At 45.9% G+C, this 18,663-nt stretch overlaps 1 protein-coding gene across 2 annotated transcripts; it reads left to right on the forward strand.

The window, feature by feature from the left end:
- The first annotated feature begins 1,509 nt into the window (after positions 1–1,509).
- On the forward strand, positions 1,510–17,979 carry vapb (VAMP (vesicle-associated membrane protein)-associated protein B and C). Of its 2 annotated transcripts, none has more exons than XM_066702126.1 (6): positions 1,510–1,838; positions 6,602–6,754; positions 10,247–10,350; positions 10,606–10,686; positions 11,248–11,427; positions 15,602–17,979. In XM_066702126.1, the coding sequence occupies exons 1-6, from the start codon at positions 1,778–1,780 to the stop codon at positions 15,764–15,766; spliced, it is 744 nt and encodes a 247-aa protein (XP_066558223.1). In that variant the 5' UTR covers positions 1,510–1,777; the 3' UTR covers positions 15,767–17,979. The 2 variants fall into 2 exon arrangements, with proteins under 2 accessions (XP_066558223.1, XP_066558224.1); XM_066702127.1 differs by having other exon boundaries at positions 1,512–1,838; positions 11,248–11,421.
- Positions 17,980–18,663: the final 684 nt, after the last annotated feature.

An 18,663-nucleotide genomic window follows, 5' to 3' on the forward strand; every position in this document is an offset into this window, starting at 1 on the left:
TTCACTGCACTACAGTACATTACACAACCCTACACTGCATTACACTTCACTGCAGGCACTGTTTTCTGCATCAACGTTCACATTTTGAGTTTCACTTTATTATCACACACACTGAGTAACATCACACACATAGATACACACAGTTACACACAGATTTACACACCCATGCACACAGATAATCACATACACATAGATATTTGCATGTACGCACTAACACATACATTAGATACATACCCTTGCACAATGATACATGCACACAGTGATACACATACAATGATAAACACATTCACAATATATATGTGAGTGTATGTATACATACACAGTAACAGCTGCATCCTTCAGTGATTGGCTCCTGACGAAGCCCACTAAAGGAGTCTCCTCTGAGCTCTAGCCTGTGTCCAGCCTCCCAATTTCCTCGCTCCTCTTCTCCAGCAGATCCTTTTCCTGCATCATTCGCTCTCTCCCTGGGGAGCCCATCCAGTGTCTCCTTGGCTCTGCAGGTGATCGGATTGGGGCTGTATTGTTTTTTGGCCTATCGCCAAACTCCTTTCCTTTGTCATCTTGGGTTACTCTTCCTGCGATGTCATTCACTCCTCTTCTTGCTCCCAGGTGATCTATTTGACATGTGTGTTCATGTTATTATTATTGTTGTTGTTATTGTTGTTCTGTGAAGGCAGGAACCATCTTTGGCATCCAAACTATACATGCGGGCAGCAGATACTGGGCTTGACATGACTGGACTTCTTAAGGCACAAAAAGGGTGATTCCCCCCTTTGAATTCAGACATGTTCTCTTCAAAAAAATCTCCAGCCCATTGTACACTAATTGTGCACCCCTGTATTTCACTGTGTTGCTTACTTGCAATGTGTGCAAGATCTTGTATCTCATAAATGCCAAACTGTGTCAAACTGCTCTGGGACAGCGTGTGATCCCCCTCACACACACACACACACACACACACTCACACTGTAAAGCCCAGAGATGTCGTGTAGTAAAAGATTCACTGCATTAGGGAGCTATGGTAAGAGGTCTTTTTGAGCAGTCCTGTGGCAATAATGAAACCAAATTGGGATGTTCAAATGAAGGGGGTTTACCAGACAGAGTTTACTTACATACAGTACAAAACCCTCCTCAAAAAATTTACACGTTTCTAAGAATTATATAAATTATTTAAAATATAATAATATATATTTTAAAAGTTCAGACTTGGATTCATAACCAATGCAATTGCATGCATTTCCCAGCAGTGCAGATTTTAGCAAAGCAAGTATAAAGTTTGTATATTACAATTCTGTGACTTCTGTTTTCAGTCAGAGCTGTGCGTTTGACCCATGTGGGTGAGAGCGAGAGCGGAGACGGGTGTATGTATGCAGGGGGTGGGGGGCACACCTTGCACGCTGGACATTCTCAGCCCCCCATCTTCCCGTCGCCCTCCTTCCCCTCTCCCGGCTCCCTCACCTCGCCTTCGCTGAGTGGCTAATGCAGTGGCCGTGACGTAACCGGCAGCCTCTCTCTCACCTCCTTCCTGCTGCATCATCACAGCCGCTAGCAGCCCGAGCCGCGCCAGCAACTCCCCGTGCCCGGAGAAACGGAATAATCACCATCATCACAACAACAATAGTACCAAAAACAGAAGCCAATCCTCAGAAATATCCCTATTTATCTGTATATGTAGCAGGAGCCGTGTCACCGCAGCACCGGTACCCGCTCAGCATTGCACCCTCACAGCAGCAGCACTGAGCCCGTTTACAGTGAAGCACCTACGACACGTTGGGAGATGGCGAGGAGACAAGATCAGGTCCTCCAGCTAGAGCCAGAACACGAACTGAAATTCAGAGGTAAGATCGAGTCGTTTACTGCCGCCATGAGATGTGCACGGCTTGTTTTTATTTTCCTTCCTTCCTTCCTTCCATTTTTTTTTTTTTGTAAAGGTGGCAGCCATCTTTTTCTTTCCAGCACGGAGAGGTGAAGGGGAAGGGAAGGGGAGGGGGGGAGAGGAGAGGAGAGGAGAGGAGAGGAGGGGGAAGGGGGGCGTATAAGCAGTAAAATGAGGAGGAGGAGGAGGTGGAGAAGCACTGTCGGTAATGTCCTTCACTCGGCTGACAGCGCCAGTCACCGGAGCGACGTGTCCGGGGGCAGCCCTGGGCAGCAGCCGGGGCCCGGTCGTCCGGGCAGACTCGCCCTCCGTCCCCTCAGCCTTCACGACTGCTGTGCATGATATCCCGTGGCCTACGTGTTATGAAATAGGCTGGGGGAGACGGGTGCGCCTCGCTGGACGCCGTGTGTGTGTGTGTACATGCAGGAGGGGGTGGGGTGGGGTGGGGGGCTGCTCTACTGCACCGAATACCGGCCTTGCTCTCTGAGGCTAAGCGGTTTTCACCTTGCTGGCGGGACGCTTGCAAGTTGTCGCATCGGATCTCGGGTTTCCGTGGTGCTGCACGGTGGGTCATGTTAGACACTGGTGGGATGCACACAGCCGGACTCCCTGATGTCTTTCGTGGGTGGTGGTGGTTCTGGTTACCGGCACTGTTATTTCTGCACAGGGGTCCCGAGTCATGGAGGCATGGGAGTTCCTGCACATCCAGTCTGAGGGAAGCTAGGCCAGTGCCAGCGCAAGCGAGCAGCTGTCTGCATCGTTCACGTTGTGTGTAATCCGAAGATAATATAACGCAGTATATGTGTGTCTCTGTGTGTGTGTAGCAGTAGATCTAGGTTTTATATGTATTTTAAGGTACTGAGAGAGACGTACAGAAAGTAGACAGATGGGTTAAGAAACAAAGCCCCTGTGTATCCTGCAGCTATAAGCAGTGCTGGCTCTGGCAGTGGGAATGGGGGTTAGGTACCGGGGGTCTGTCCTGAGTACCTGACCACTCACTCCTTGTGGAGCTTCCCGTGGCACAGGACCACCTGTGGGAGAACCGGTGGGTGAGGGGGGCAGTCAACAGCTGTCCAGTAGAGATCAGAGCATCTGTGGGGAGAGTCTTGACTGTCCATCATTGTGCTGTGTTGTATAGCTCCATCATCCATACAGACACCATCCCAGATGACCAGGGGTATTAGACAGCATGGCCTCCCACCCCCACAATCCTCCTGGCCAGGCTTCCGTTCCTGTGCAGGCTGGCCGGGGTTGGATGTCGAGGAGTCATGGGGTCAGGCCTGGGTCTCTCGGTCTCCTCCTGTCAGTTGCTGACCCCTGTCCCCCCTTTCCAGTCCACTGAGACTTAAAACCGAACACCCGTTACACAGTCACTGATCCTCACTGACCAGCTGTGCGGTGGTTGTGACCACACGATCCACACATGGGCGCCAGCGGCTTCTGCTTCGGTTACAGGGGCGCCTTGGAGTGTCTGCCTCTGCTGCGCTTTTCATGCTGGCACCATCAGTATTGTCTCTGTGCTTTCAGTGCCCTCAGGCTGGGCCCTGCTCTGACCCCAGCCATTGGGCTCCTCTTGGGGGTGAAAACGCAGTGGCCAGTTTTCTCAAACCTCTTGAGAATTCTGTAGGTGTTAATAATCCTGGCAGCTGGTGCCTGCATTGCCGTGGTGGCCACGGCGTGTCAGTGCCCTGTGCAACTAACCTCTCTGACACCCAGAAACACTGAGGTCAAAACTAAGATGAAAGCATTTAGTGTGCTTTAGTGGTGTGGCCGGTGTCTTTAATGCCAATAGGCCCATGGAACCTGGGGCGTTTCTTGTGTCGTTGTCTCCCTTCTGTGCCCCATTATCACATTGAGCTGGCACCCTCTTTCAGCATGAGCCCCCTGTCTACAGGCTGAGGTATCCCCCCAGGTCATCGCTCATTCTTCCACCTTGCAACGCCCAGAGCTGGCAGTGCGGAATGGGCTTTTTAAGTGTTTGTTAGAATGGGGTGAGGTAGGATTCTCTTCAACAATGCCCCAGGTTTGTTCCTTTTTTTAGACCTACAATAAAAAAACAAAAAAGCCTGCGGAGTCAACCCAGAACAAGCTGGTCCCTGCAAACACTTTTCTTGTGAAGGCTATACAGCGCTGATCATCAACATTTTCCTGTCACGGCAAAGCAGATTTATTTCGGTGGGTTTTGTAGAAATGGCAGCAGCTCCTTGAAAACACAGGCCCAGATCACCTTGGTTTTTCAGCCCTGCTCCCTTGCTGGGTGCAGTTTGTGCAGAAGCTCTGTTGTCACCTGACTCACATGGGAGTGTTGATTCTTGAAATCCATTTTTTCAGCATGTCATTCACTGTGGCTCAGCTGCAATCCTGTGCTCTTACAGGTTCAGGTGAGTTTTCCACCCTCCCTCCTGAAAACAGGTTGTTCTTCATTTTCTCACTGCTTCTGCCCCCCCCACCCCCAGGGCAGACTGCTGGCTCTCCACTTCCTGGTATCCTTTATGGATTTTGCAGGAGTGGGAAAAAAATTATAATAAAAAATTCAGTCTCTTACAATGCATGCTGTGCAGACCCTGCAGACGCGCACGCAGACGCGCACGCACACACACACACACACACACACACACACACACACACACACACACACACACACACACACACACACACACACACACAGCTGCACTGACGCCACCGTTCCAGATCTTCCCAGATTGAGTGTTACTCATTAAAGTCATTGATTTATTATTTGAAACTCAATAAAACTAAAACGTAATGCTTTATTATTTATTTATCATGTGTACAATCAGAGCTTTTTATTCCTTTGTTTACATACATACATATATTCTTTGTGTTCTTTTTTGTGTTGTTGTTCCAAAAGTGTCGTCACCGTGCACGTCATGCTGACTGTGAAATCTTCAAATGAGGGCAGTGCTGTTCATGGTTAAGCAGACAGTCGCAGATTGTTACCCTTCAGCTCCGGCCCTGGCGTCCGTGAACTCGTGGTGTTGTAGAGCAGGGAGCTCCGGGGAGGAGAGCTCTCTTAGGGACAGGTTTCATCTGAAATGTTTGCAGACAATGAACATCAATTAAGCAGGAATCATGAGGCCATGGCGGAGCGCCCTTGTGATGCTTGCCATTCCAGGCAGTTCATGAGTAATATTAAGTTGTGAAAACATGTGTGGAGTCCTTGTGTAGAGGAGAGAGAGGGAGAAGGATGTTCGATGTGTGCTTTACGTGCACCTGCATCACTTTGTCCTGACTGATCACATGTTGTAGGATTAAAAAACAAACCCCAACAACAAGAGGAAGATAAAAGACTGAGGCTAAGATCTTCCTGAAAATAGTTTTACAAGGCTACCAGATTTGACGTGGAGGGGTGGCCCAGCCTCATGTAGCTGTCTGGAGAGGGTGACCAGGGTTGCCAGGATACTGAGCAGTGCCGCGATGATCTGGGCTCGTCAGTGGCCTTCTTTTCATTTTCTTCTTTCTCTTCCCCATGCCAGGCAGCAGTATTGATTAGCGTATTTCTCCGCGGCTGTTTGATGGACAGGGGTCGCTGGGGTTGAAGGCACAAGGGAGCTTGGTTTCTAATGATGGCTGCCCTAATTAACGCAGCAGTGTTGTTTAGTAAAGTAGACAATTGTTTCCCCTGACTACAATTTCCGCTTTTGAAGTAGGCAGGGGGATTTATTTGTGGTTAGATATTTTGTGTGTGTACGAATATAATATTTATATTTTTTCCTGTGCATTCTCTACCACAAAAGTCACATGCTCCAGCTGTCCACTAATAATTTGAACTGTAGGTGTGTGTGAATGTTGGTGTGAGCCGTGGTATTCGTGCAGGACTGTTTGCCCCCCACTGTGCTGGCAGGTCTCTGACCTCCTCAGCCTGAGGTGTGTTACAGCGGTTGCTGTTGCCACCTGCGGGTTGGCTCTTCCTGCCAGTTGCTGAGCCGTTCCTGTGCCCACCTTTCCTTCCTGTGCTGTGGATCGGGGTGGAGGGGGTAGTGCTGTCTCTCGGGATCAGGCAGCCGCTCGTTCCAATGTGCGCTGCACTGTGAGCATGAACCAGCACATTTGAAACACAGGGGCTACTGTGACACAATACACGGCTCACAAAGCAAATAAGAGTCATTTGACATGTCTGTTGCCACGACATCTTCTCAGTGCTCAGTCATGGGCAGCCCTGGGATTGACGTTTTTATGCAGTAGTTTCCTTGACTTTTTTTTGTTCTGCGTCTTCTGGTTTGGTTTGGGTCTTCTTCCCCTCTGGCTTCTGAAAAAGCGCAGCTTGCTGCAGGCAGATGTGCTCTCCAGTTGATGTCAACGCCAGATGGCTCAGCATCGCATTCTGCCATCCATACAGTGATATTTTTAAAACTACTACTTGAGTGGGCATAGTGATAAATTACCTCTAATATGCCTTAATAAGCTGCATGGTTAAAATGAGAAAATAATTAACCTGTTGATCTGCAGAAATCACCCAGAACAACACAGGTTTCATCTGTCTTTTTCATTGCAGATTTATATAAAAGATGTATATAAACTATTTTGTCCCTCCCCCTCAATTTATATTCAGAGTATTTAAAAAGCATTATTGGCCTGACCTACTGATGTCAGTGTTGCCAAAGCATTTTCAGACAGGTCAGTGCTCAGTGACAGGGCTATGGGGAACAATACATACAGTAGATAAGTATTTAAGATATTGACAGACATCTCTCTTTCTCTCCCCAGGTCCCTTCACAGATGTTGTCACTACAGCCCTGAAGCTCTCGAACCCAACAGACAGGAACGTATGCTTCAAAGTGAAGACAACTGCACCGCGGCGTTACTGTGTGCGGCCCAACAGCGGCGTGATCGATGCTGGCACGTCCATCAACGTGTCTGGTGAGTTTTGGCGACTCCTGAGCTGCTTGGCGTTGCACGCACACAAAGAGACACGGTAGGGAAGAATCCGTCCATTGCTGAGATTGGCCGATTTCTCAGCTTGTTTGTGTGCTAGGTTGACGCCCTGGACTGACCGCTGTCCCTGGGGTTTGGGCTGTGGATTCAGGCAGCTCCAGGGGACTCAAGAACAATGCATACAGAGACTCTCTCAAAGATGCCCGTGTGTTTGTGGGCTTTAGTCTTCTTTGGTTCTCTAGTGACATTGGGGTTGATAGTGTTGCTGTAGGATTTGTGCTTGTTGTGGTGGTGGTATTGTTTTGTATGGGTAGTCATACTGATGGGAACAGGCCGCTTGGGTCAGTGAATCCTGTCCTGTGTTTGTGGCAGAACTGGATTCCTCACTCCCACACATTTGGATGTGTCAATCTCTACTGATTCGTGCCACAGACTTATTTATATTTTAATTTATAATTTATGTTTTACCTCCCGAAGTTAGCATGTATCCCAGTCCTGTTCTGGACCCAGTCTCTCCTTCCTCTTGAGGTAAAGTCTAAGCCCAGCTTCCCGGCCAGCTTTTCAAGCTGGTCTGCTGCCTAGTGTTTTGCAGGGTTGGTCCGTCTCGCAGGCCCCTGGGTGGGATAGTGTTTCCCAGTGTGGCTATGAGAGCTATGCGCTACTCTGGGGTCCTCTTACAGCTGCTGTATCAGGTGCCAGGCTGCGGGGCTCTGGGGGAGAGCAGCAGCGGGTGACAGACAGCCCTGTCAGTTCTGGAGGTTGTCTCTGTCTGACCCTATGCAGTGCTGGGAGGTTTTTCTGGGAGAAGTCCTGAAGTTTTTGGTTTAACATGGTTTATTTATAATAATCTATTTGCATCTTATTCTGCTTCAGTTCCTCCCAGAAAAAAAATAGTTGTTGTGGATACCTTGAAAAAGATGCTGCTAAATTAATAGAAACACACGCGCACACACTCAAAATGCAGCAATGTTGGTGCAGTTGATATTATTGAAGAACTCTGCACTGTGTGAGAGCATCGGGTGTGAGTGCTGAGATCTCGCTGCTGATGAAAAACAAACAGGTGGGGTTGGAGGGGGCAGGCAGCGGGAGATGTCTGGACTGTAAATGAAATGCACAGTAATTCCACTTTTGCATTTGCAATCAAATATCTGACTTAATTACGGCAGTTGGAGCCGAATCTCGTCTGATTACGTGCTGAAGTGGCTCTACTGCTGCTCGGCATGGGGTCTGCACTTTCATATCTCCGGTTGTCTCAACACCAACCCGGGGCTTGAAGTGTCCAGCATTCAACATAACTGTTTCTCCTTAGTTTCTGATCAGTTTCAATCTCTCATGCCACACTTTCATTCTGCTAAACATCTTGTGGGTCAGGATCTATAATTAATGCCGTAGTTTACTGCAGTTTACTGCCGTCTTATGGGAGCTAATTAATTACAGTGGGGGGGAAACGTCTTTCATTCCTCTCCTTTTTAAATTGTATCATTTAATCAACAACTAGTAAGGGAACAGCAGTTAGCTTCTGCTGATTTGCTATCATGTTCACAATAATTAACCTTCTATTTATTTAAAATACATTCACAATTCCGTTTTCCCCCACATATTTCTGCCAAGCTGACATTCTCTCAAAGATTTTCCAGCTTTCTAATTTGTTTTATTATATTTATTTTCTTTGACTTTGACATCCGACAATACACAGACAAGACAGTGTGGCTAGAAACCTGTGCGGTGCAGGAACAGGCGGCATTGTTTCTGTGTTGGTGGAAAACAGGCCAACATCGCAGCTCTGTGTTCTGGCTCCCGTCTCTCAGGCAAGCTCGATCTAAGTAGCCAATTGGGGGTAGCCAATCAGATGTTCTCTGCACGAGTCACATGACCAGTGTATTTTCCTAGCAAGGAACCTGTCAAGGATGTGAGTTGAAACAATGTTTGGCAGTCTGCTGGTACACATTTATTTTAATTGCAGTGATTTCAGTGAACCCCCCAGTTTTGCTTGTGTGGCCTCATGGGATTTGTTGTTGCTTTCCAGCTCTTCAGATTTTTTTTCCGCAATTCCACCAGTTTCCCACCTCTGCTCGGAGACCAGTGTCCACTTTGCCCTCGAGAGAGTGGCAGCTTCTGAGGCACACTGGCGTCACGCAAGCTGTCGCTTCACATTGCACGCAACGTACCTTGGTGCCTTCCCATTTTTACTGTTTAGTTTGATTTGATTTTGTTTGAAAGTTCACATCCTGCTGTGTTTCTGCACTAGTCAGCTATTGATCCACCGACAACACTTTTTAAGATGTGGGGCTACGTCAGTGTCCTACAGCCTCCAGCCCCTCCATTCATCTGTCTGTCTGCTGTCTTGCTACGAAACTGTATTGTAGTCTGGGTTTCTCCTGTGACTGACAGACAGACAGACAGACAGACAGACAGACAGACAGTCAGACGCACAGACACTGTACAAACACATCTGACATGCAACTGACCTCTTGGCGCTGTTGGAGAACTCCACAGTGGAAAGGAAGATTGCTCTAGTTTGGGAGATCGATTTGGGGCACTCTTGGGGGCTGTATGTAGGGGGGACCCGGGCTTTTCCAGACAGCTGTTTCTGATCTGCATGGTTTGGACGGGCAGGGCTTTGTTAATGGGAGGCAGGAAACATTCTGTGGTTTTTCTTGGCTGAGCGTTGGCACATGTTCGATGGCAGTAGCCACATATGAAAGCCTCTGCTAATGTTTGAAAATAAGCGGCCATTTTTATTTTAATGACTGTTAGAAACATTTTTTTTCCCCTCCCCTCCCCCTAATCACGCACATATATATATTTTTTAACCGTGTGAGACAAGCCAGTGGCCATAAACTTGTACTTTTATATAACATAACATAAATAAATACAATTACCTTGAGTTACCTGTTTGGCTCCCACTACAGCAGCCACAGTGCCAGACGTAAGAAATGTATCAATTTAAATCATTTTAGCTGTTCCACTGTGCCTCTCAGTTACTGGAAGAGCATCAAATAAAAGCAGGAGTTGGCAGGCCCCCGAGAGGGTATGCAAGAGCCGCAATAACTAGCACCTGTTATTGTTTTGAGATTTATTTTGTGCTTAGTTATGGGTTATATTGAGGGGAAAAAAGCAAAACCCAAAACGAGAAAATTTAAAGCGTTTTGGAAAAAAGTCGAACGCCTGATTTTTTCCGCCCGAGCAATGGAGGAAAATCTCAGTGTTGGTGCTAGTGTCTCATTTCAGTGTTTTACTGAAGTGTGGAGGTATAGATGAGCTCGGCCAAACCCCCTAAAAACATTAGCAAAGAGATTCAGTGAGGCCAAATGAGGACCAGGCCTGGACGCCCGGGGTGGAGGTGGGGGGGGTGTTGGAGACATTTCAGCACCAGTCTTTATAAACCACAGTCGTAGCAGGTTTGCACCTACTCTAGCTTGGATCTGTATGTTGACATCTTCCCTCTCCCTCCCCCCATCTCTCCTTGCCTTTCAGTCATGCTACAGCCTTTCGACTATGACCCGAACGAAAAGAGCAAACACAAGTTCATGGTGCAGTCCATGCTGGCCCCTGCTGAAATGACTGACATGGAGGGAGTGGTGAGTTTCTCTCCAGCACTTTCTCTGCATTTTGTCACCTCTGTCTCCTGTCTGTCTGTCTTGCACCCTGATTGTCCTGACATCATAAATTAATGTCTATTCACATACTGGCGCACTCACTCATTGGAAATGTATTTTCTGGTTCTCTAATCTTACCTCTCTTGCACTCTCACACTCTCTCTCTCTGCTATGTGTCTGTCTCTCTTTCTTCCCCCCTATTCTCTAATGTTGGGTCTCTCCCTCACTCTCTCACAGTGGAAAGAAGCGAAGCCGGAGGAGCTGATGGACTCTAAGTTGCGATGTGTCTTTGAACTTCCGTCAGAGAACGAGAAAACGGTGAGACACCCCCCTCTGTCTTCTTTCTCTATCTCTCAGTGGAGAAATGGGGCGGGGGGACATAGTAGGAGTTGGTGGAAGGTATTAAAGACTATGTTGACCAGTTCATGGGTCACCTGGCTCTTCCTCTGTATATTCAGGCATTGGTGTAGTCAAACTAGCGAGAGGTGCGTCAGTGCAGCAGCAGAAACGAGGGATTAATCCAGCGAGAGAGGGAGCGAGAGGGAAATGGGGGAAAACTAGAGAGCAGCAGGGAAATAGAGGGAGTGAGATGAGTAATGTGCAGACTTGCCGACCCCCTCCCATCAGGTGAGTCGGGGTCCCCCTCTCTGCTCCCCTCCCCCCCACTCTGCGTCGCCGCAGTGCTGCTGCAGGGCCCCTCTCTCCATCGGCTGGAAATCGTCGGGAGAAAGAAAAGAACCAGAAACTGGCACTGAATCGTTTCTTTTTTTTGCCTTTTGACCTGAATTTTGCGAATATCGAGTTTCCACCGCCAGCCTGAACTTGTTTGTTCTACCTGGGCCCCCACGCCCCCCCCCCCCCCCCCCCGCCTTCCAACAGCACGACACCGAACCCAACAAGATCGTGTCCTCCAGCATCCTGAAGTCAGAGTCCTCGTCCCTGTCCAAGTCCATGAACGCCTCCCCGGACGAGGGGGAGGTAAAGATCATCGATGAGTGCAAGAAGCTGCAGCTGGAGGTGCAGCGGCTATGGGAAGAGAACAAACAGCTCAGGGTAAGGGTGAGTGAAGGGGGGAGGAGGCAGTGGGAGGGGTGGGAGCGGGAGGGAGTGTAGGTGGAATTAGGGAGAAAGCAGGGAGAGGGAGTGCGAGGGGAGGCTGGGAGAGAGAAAGAGGGGAGGGCTGAGACAGGAAGGTGGGATAGGGGTTAGAACAAGAGGAAGAGGGTGGGAGGGTGTAAGGCAGGCTGTGAAAAGGGCATCATTCTGAGGAAGTTTTTCAATTCTGGAACAGAGCACCGCGCGCCGGGGTCCCTTCAATGAAATAAATAGTTAAATGATTAAACTGATGACAATAAACCTGGTGACTGTAGTCAAAATAATAAATTCAGACATGCAACAAAAGCAAATTAATACATATAAAGTCATGCCCCCCAGATTACAATCTTCACATGAACACCGTGCTGGGCTGTTCGCTCCGTGTTACAGCTGAATCTTGTCACCATCGTAGAATATTGAAGTCCCGCTTGAGTTCAGATCAAAAGACAACTCTTCAGGGAGATTATTTTCCATCTCTTCTCCTTCGATCGAATTCCACAGCACAGTCCGAACGTTCCCGCGCCCGTCCCATCTGTTTTGAAGATCAGAAGTTTTTCTCAAGGACGCTTCAGAGACCAGGCTAACCCACACCCTTGGAGTTGGTGCCATATCTGAATTCCAGCATGATGACAAGATTAGAGATGGGCATTCAAAGTCTTTTCACTATTTGAATAATATACGGTACTGTGCAAAAGTTTTAGGCAGGTGTGAAAAGAATGTTTTCAAAAATAGACATGTTAATAGATTATATTAATGCAAAGTGAGTGAACACAAGAAAAAATCTACATCAAATCCATATTTGGTGTGATCACCCTTTGCACTTTACACTTGCACACAGTTTGTGAAGGAACCCAGCAGGTAGGTTGGCCCAAACAACTTGGAGAACTAACTGGATTTAGGCAGCCTCAGTTGCTTCTCTCTCTCTTCATGTAATCCCAGACAGACTCGATGATGTTGAGATCAGGGCTCTGTGGAGGCCATACCATCACTTCCAGGACTCCTTGTACTTCTTTACGCTGAAGAAAGTTTTAATGACTGTCGCTGTATGTTTGGGGTTGTTGTCATGCTGCAGAATAAAGTTTTCCCTGATGGTATTGCATAATGGATAAGTATCTGCTTGTACTTATCAGCATTGAGGAGACCATTAATTCTGACCAAATCCCCAACTCCATTTGCAGAAATGCAGCCCAAAACATGCAAGGAACCTCCGCCATGCTTCACTACTGCCTGCAGACACTCTTTCGTGTGCCGCTCTCCAGCCCTTCGGTGAACAAACTTCCTTCTGCTACAGCCAAATATTTCACATTTTGACTCATCAGTGCAGAGCACCTGCTACCATTTTTCTGCACCCCAGTTCCTGTGTTTTCGTGCATGAAGTCTTCCATGAAGGCCACTTCTGATCAGACTTCTCTGGACAGTAGATGGGTGTACCAGGGTCCCACTGTTTTCTGCCAATTCTGAGCTGATGGCACTGCTGGACATCTTCTGATTGCGAAGGGAAGTAAGCATGATGTGTCTTTCATCTGCTGCAGTGAGTTTCCTTGGCCGACCACTGCGTCTACCGTCCTCAGCGTTGCCCATTTCTTTGTGCTTCTCCAAAAGAGTTTGGACAGCACATCTGGAAACCCCTGTCTGCCTTGAAATGTCTGCCTGGGAGAGACCTTGCGGATGCAGTATAACTACCTTGTGTCTTGTTGCTGTGCTCAGTCTTGCCATGGTGTAGGACTTTGGACAGTAAACTCTTCAGCAACCTCACCTTGTTATCTGAGTTTGGCTGTTCCTCACCCAGTTTTATTCCTCCTACACAGCTGTTTCTGTTTCAGTTAATTATTGTGTTTCAACCTACATATTGAATAGATGATCATTAGCACCTGTTTGGTATACTTGTTTAATCAAACATCTGACTATATGTCTACAAAATCCCTGACTTTGTGCAAGTGCACCTAGAAGAAATGATGCTGTTCTGAAGGCAAAGGGTGGTCACACCAAATATGGATTTGATTTAGATTTTTCTTCTGTTCACTCGCTTTGCATTGAGTTAATTGATAAATATAATCTATTAACATGTCTATTTTTGAAAACATTCTTACTTTTACAGCATTTTCTTACACCTGCCTAAAACTTTTGCACAGTACTGTATATGTGTGTGTGTGTGTGTGTGTGTGTATATATATATATATTTTTTTTTTTTTAATTATTATTTATTTTATTTTTTTTCTCCTCCAGAATATTTGAAGAAATAATGCAGTTGCATGCATGAGCGGGGGAGGCAGTGATGTGCTGGTGGTACTATGAGAGGGCGGGGGTTGTTATACAATGCTACCATTCCCACTGTGTAAGAGCAGCGTGGGGAGTACCAGCTAGGGTGACAAGTTAAAACCGGGACATATTGAAAAAAATTCCAACAAATTCATAATCTTCCCCAGGCCGTTGAAGCACCTCGGTGCAGAGGCGCTATAATTAGAAATTGCACTATAAATATTGTACCGATGAACTTACTTTTCAAGAATTTGAAGAAATATTGCCATTTTCAGTGTTTACATCAAAGTTGATGCCCAAAGTCATTCTACAGACTACCGACACTTATTTTGTATGGGATTCCTTGAAAATACCTTGTCCTTTCACCATTATGAATGGATCAGGTAGTGTTTGTTTTAATCACTAATCTTCTGCCATCTATAAATGTAAGAAACATCTGCCTGTCATTTGTCTAATCCACGTTGGTTTCTCAGGCAACTGCATGTCTCTGTGAGCACACAACTCTGACACATGCGCACTTGGTGCCTTTGGTTTGTTGTCCAGAAACCGTCTATAGTAGCATTACCGTATTACATATAGTTACTGGTAATTAGGGTTTACCAATATAATTAAAATGTGTGCTTCTTCATGTGATTGATCACATAAAAGCATGCCTTGTCTATTTTTAAGGTTTTAAGAGTTTTAAGTGAGTCTAAACAAGGGAAAGCTAAAAACCAAGAAATGTAAACGATTTTGAGATAATTGTGTGGTCACTGGGACATTTAATTAAAAACCAAGATGCATGGTCACTCTAGTGCCAGCGGTACCATGTGAGAATAGGGGATGGTACTACAGGTAGTGTGATTTCAAATGTCACAACCCTTAGTATAATGTCACGCGGATATCTTATTATATACTAATGTCCCTTCGATTATTCAAACACTTGTTTCCATCTCTAGACAAGATTTTTTTATTATTTTTTTTCTTTCTCCCCATGTGGGTCCATCCCTGAATCCATATCTGAACCATAGAAGGAGAGCTGGGGATAGGCTTGGGGTGTGGCAAACAATCTCCGGTGTTACAGAATGAGTGGATTTCCAAAATTCTTATATTTTATTGCATAACCAGAAAATGCAGAAAAAGCATCCCAGCTCATTGTGACGCCTGCAGGGCATGAGTGAGTGTGCAGAGGCTCTTCTGTGAAGGACCGGGTTCAAATATGCTCAGAGCCTGAACTTCTAGTTAATTTCCTTCATTTTAATGCTTTACACTTTGCACAAAATATACAGACCGGGACCAATCTTCTGGTTCTCTGTGTCTGCCGTCTCGTGGTTGAGAGCAGGTGAGAGCAAGTCGTCTAACCCCCGAGCATCCTGGCGAAGGTAGTTTTTTTTTTCACGTTTGGCGACGTTTTTTGAAATCCAGTAGGTTGATGTTTCTAGAGTCGAGACGGAGCTCGCAGAAGCATCCAGTCTGGTGTATGAAAACTCGGAATTGGTGTCCAGTCTTGGGATCCAGGAGTTTGAGTCTCCAGGCAGAGGAGAGTCTGGAGAAGGATTTCAAGGGCAGAGCAGGCCGCATCTGAAGCCATTTCAAGAGCCGCTGTGGGTTCATGTTTTTTTGCTCGTGGTATTTTTCTGAGAGCAGGTAAAGAAAGGGCAGTCCGAGTAACTGGGTTGTTTGCTGTCTGAGTGCACCTTCAGCACGTTTCTAGAAATAAATGTTGCAGGAAAAAATGTTATGAGAATACTAGCTAGGGGCAGAGCATTAGGTTCAGGCAGCCATCTTGTTCAGTGGGTCACATGATTGCCAGATTTTTTTTATTTTTTTTTTCTGACTTCTATTCTCTCCCTCCTGTTCTCTTCCTCTCCCCTTCCTCTCTGCTCCTCCTCCTGCACAGGATGATGACGGGCTGCGAATGAGGAAGAGCACGGCCATGTCAGCAGCGCACTCCTCCTCTGCTTCCGGCTCCATGGTGAAAGAGGAAGGCCCCAGTACCAGAATGCTCGCCCTCTGTGTATTATTCTTCATCATCGGTGTAATTATAGGAAAGCTGGTCTTGTAGAGGGGAGCGTGATTTTGAGGATTTAACAAACACACAAAAAAAAGAGCGAGCGAAAGAAGGAAAAAAAAAAAAAAAAACTTGATTTGGAAATTTTGATCAGAATGCCATATCACTGGGGTAGAAAATCACATCATATGTAAAATAAATAACAAAAGATAAAAATAATAAAATAATTGGGGGGAGAAAAAAATATACAGGAAAAAAATAAAAGATAAATCCATTATATTACAAATTGTTTCACAGGTCTTGCCTTTTAAGTATCTTGGCTCCTGTACCCCCTTCCCCTTTGCACAGATACTGTTCATGGTTATGGAGAAACTAATTAATGACTAACTAGTAAAATAAACAAATAGTCATCATGATGATCATAATCAGAAAAATTGAAGAGATCAAGGCTTTTCTAACACCAGAGGAATAAAGGTCATTGATTATAGTGTTTAATGGCATAAGTCAGGTAGTTTTAATCATTTTTGTTTTTGTTTTTTAGACGGGGAGGGGCAGTGGGGGGGTAGGTAGGTTTGGGGGGAGGGTGTTGGAGTTTCCATACCGACAAACTGCTTCTTCCGACCAGGGGTGTGTGTAGTGTGGGTCCTCTGATGAGAAGCTCGGGGTGCTGCTGCCGGGGGGGTGTTGCGCGTCGGTGCCCTGCTGCCTGGGCTCCTGCATGGGGCGGGGCCCCGGGGTCCGTCTCTCACCCAGGAGATGCAACACCTGCCGCTCGTTTCGTTTTTAGTTTTCGTTTTGAGACGGTTGATTTCATAGAGGTAGTTCCTTTCAGCGCTCTTCTCCTAGGGTTGCAGTTTATTCATATTATTTTTATATTTTTTTTGTTTTGCGCTCGCGTTAGAACATCGCTTTAAAATAAAATCAGAACGTCATTGCTAACTGAGCTTCACGGTCGATGGGTCTAAATTGATTCACTTTTTTTTCTTTTCGTTTTCTCTCTCCAAAAATTAGCCTCTTGCTTCATGACCAACATTTGCACGTTACTCTGTATAAAAAGATATGTGTAGGGGGGTGGGGGGAATAAATTAATATTTAAAAAAAGCATCTAGTAACACTAATAGAAAAGGTTTTGTTTTAGTTTAGTTTTTTTTTTCAAAGGGGGTTGACACAGCAACGTGTCAGTAAGAACGTGGACGTCGCACCAGGAGAAGTGTGTCGATCTGCTGGGTGTGTTTCCGTGCCCTGGAACGGGCCACGCTGATTCACTCAGCCATTTTCTCCGCCAGACGGCACGACGCTTTGTGTGGCCGGTGCCCCCACTTCCTCAGGGGCGCAAATGGCCATGCTTTTGCTTTCCATACCAGGGCGTTTGTAATTAAAGACTAGCCGTGCAGTTGGGAATGGAGGAATTCACGTTGCGACGTCCACTTTTGCTACAAACAAACAAACAAAAACACGCTGTCGGTTCACTTCCACGTCAGCTGTTTTTGCCGAGCGACTGATCCGTTCTGCCGGCTGATGCTCTCGCACTGTTTGTTCTTTGTTGATTTACTGTTGTCACAGCCATCATTGTATTATAATTAAGAAACATCTTCATGCACTATGTATAAATCAGGTTATCCCTACTATATTTTAAAAAATATAAATATATATATATATAAATAAACAATATCCAGCCATGGTTAAAGTATTGAACTCTTATGGGTAGTCTAGTTTTTTTTTTTTTTGTGTATAAAAATAAAAGGAAAAATTAGCAAAATCTCACAACACAAGCAAACAAAAAAAGGGACCATTTTGTGTCTAGGTTTATTCTGTTTTTATTATTTTTGACTAAAACGTCATGGATGTCTGAAATACACACAAACACAAACCTTTAATGTCTTTCATCTCACGATGGCATACTAAAAAGAAAACATGAAAAAAGATAACTTGCAAAACTGGGAGGGGGAGAAGGGAAAATTTCAAACAAGAACTTTTTAAAGATGTGTAAAACGAGAGGCGGTTGGCGCTGCTCTTGCTGCTGCAAGGTGGGCTGAGTGGCTGAGTAGGCCTGTCCTGAGCGCAGGGGTGATAGACACTACATAGAGCAGGAGGGAAGCAACAGGACATCTACATGTTACCACAGCAGTTGGGCAACTGTTTTGTATGTATATAAATAACAGTCTATCTAAGGAAATTAATATTCGTAGTAAACTAGTCTATGGCGTAAAAACCTACCCTGTTCGACTATGTAGCATCTTAATAAATTAAAGGAATAAAACCCCGAACTTACTTTTTCCCTTGTCAAAAGTTATTTATGAGTTTTTGCTTTAAATGGTGGTTTATATTTTAGATCTGTTTGGTCATTTCTAATACAAATGTTATAGAGCACTTACTCGAATAGTGCTGCTCTGTTTCTACTATTTCAGCCTTTCCTCTCGTGTGTCCTGACCTGTGGACGACTGATGTCAAAGGGTTGAGAGGTCAAAGGTCAGAGGTAGTGAGACGAGACGGTCCACCCACGACAGGGCTGTGCCAGGGTTTCCCTTTTCCAGTCCATATCTGAGTGAATCTGCACTGCACCCCATCTTGGGGAAATAATGCATATAATATGAAGTGTCCCGTTTTTACAGCAGTGGCCCTTAGCTGTGAAATGGCAGTACATGTATCATTTGAAAGGAATGAGGCAGCCAGCGTGGGAGGGCAAGGATGGCTTTGTGTTTTCACAGAAGCACATGTGGGCAGAGGGGCCTCATCAGTCAGTGCTGCTCTAGTTTGGATTTTTTTTTTTTTTTAAAGCAATTTTCTTTCTTGGAATTTTCCTTTTTTTTAATTTTGTCTCAGTTTGGGAGCTCTGGTTGTGTGTGCAGTAAAGTTTATAGTGGTCTGGTTGTGTTTTTGGAGTTGGAGCACACACAAATAAGTAGGCCTGATTATAAACAATTACAGATAACTAGCACACTGTTGATGCA

Source organism: Amia ocellicauda, chromosome 4 (genome assembly GCF_036373705.1).
Source record: "Amia ocellicauda isolate fAmiCal2 chromosome 4, fAmiCal2.hap1, whole genome shotgun sequence".
Lineage (NCBI taxonomy): Eukaryota > Metazoa > Chordata > Actinopteri > Amiiformes > Amiidae > Amia > Amia ocellicauda.

What these genes read in the sequence shown, in the direction of transcription:
- vapb (XM_066702126.1), top strand. Translation starts at nt 1,778, where the DNA reads ATGGCGAGGAGACAAGATCAGGTCCTCCAGCTAGAGCCAGAACACGAA. An exon ending in TGACTGACATGGAGGGAGTG is followed by an intron (nt 10,351 to 10,605) that starts GTGAGTTTCTCT and finishes ACTCTCTCACAG; the next exon opens with TGGAAAGAAGCGAAGCCGGA. An exon ending in ACAAACAGCTCAGGGTAAGG is followed by an intron (nt 11,428 to 15,601) that starts GTGAGTGAAGGG and finishes CCTCCTGCACAG; the next exon opens with GATGATGACGGGCTGCGAAT.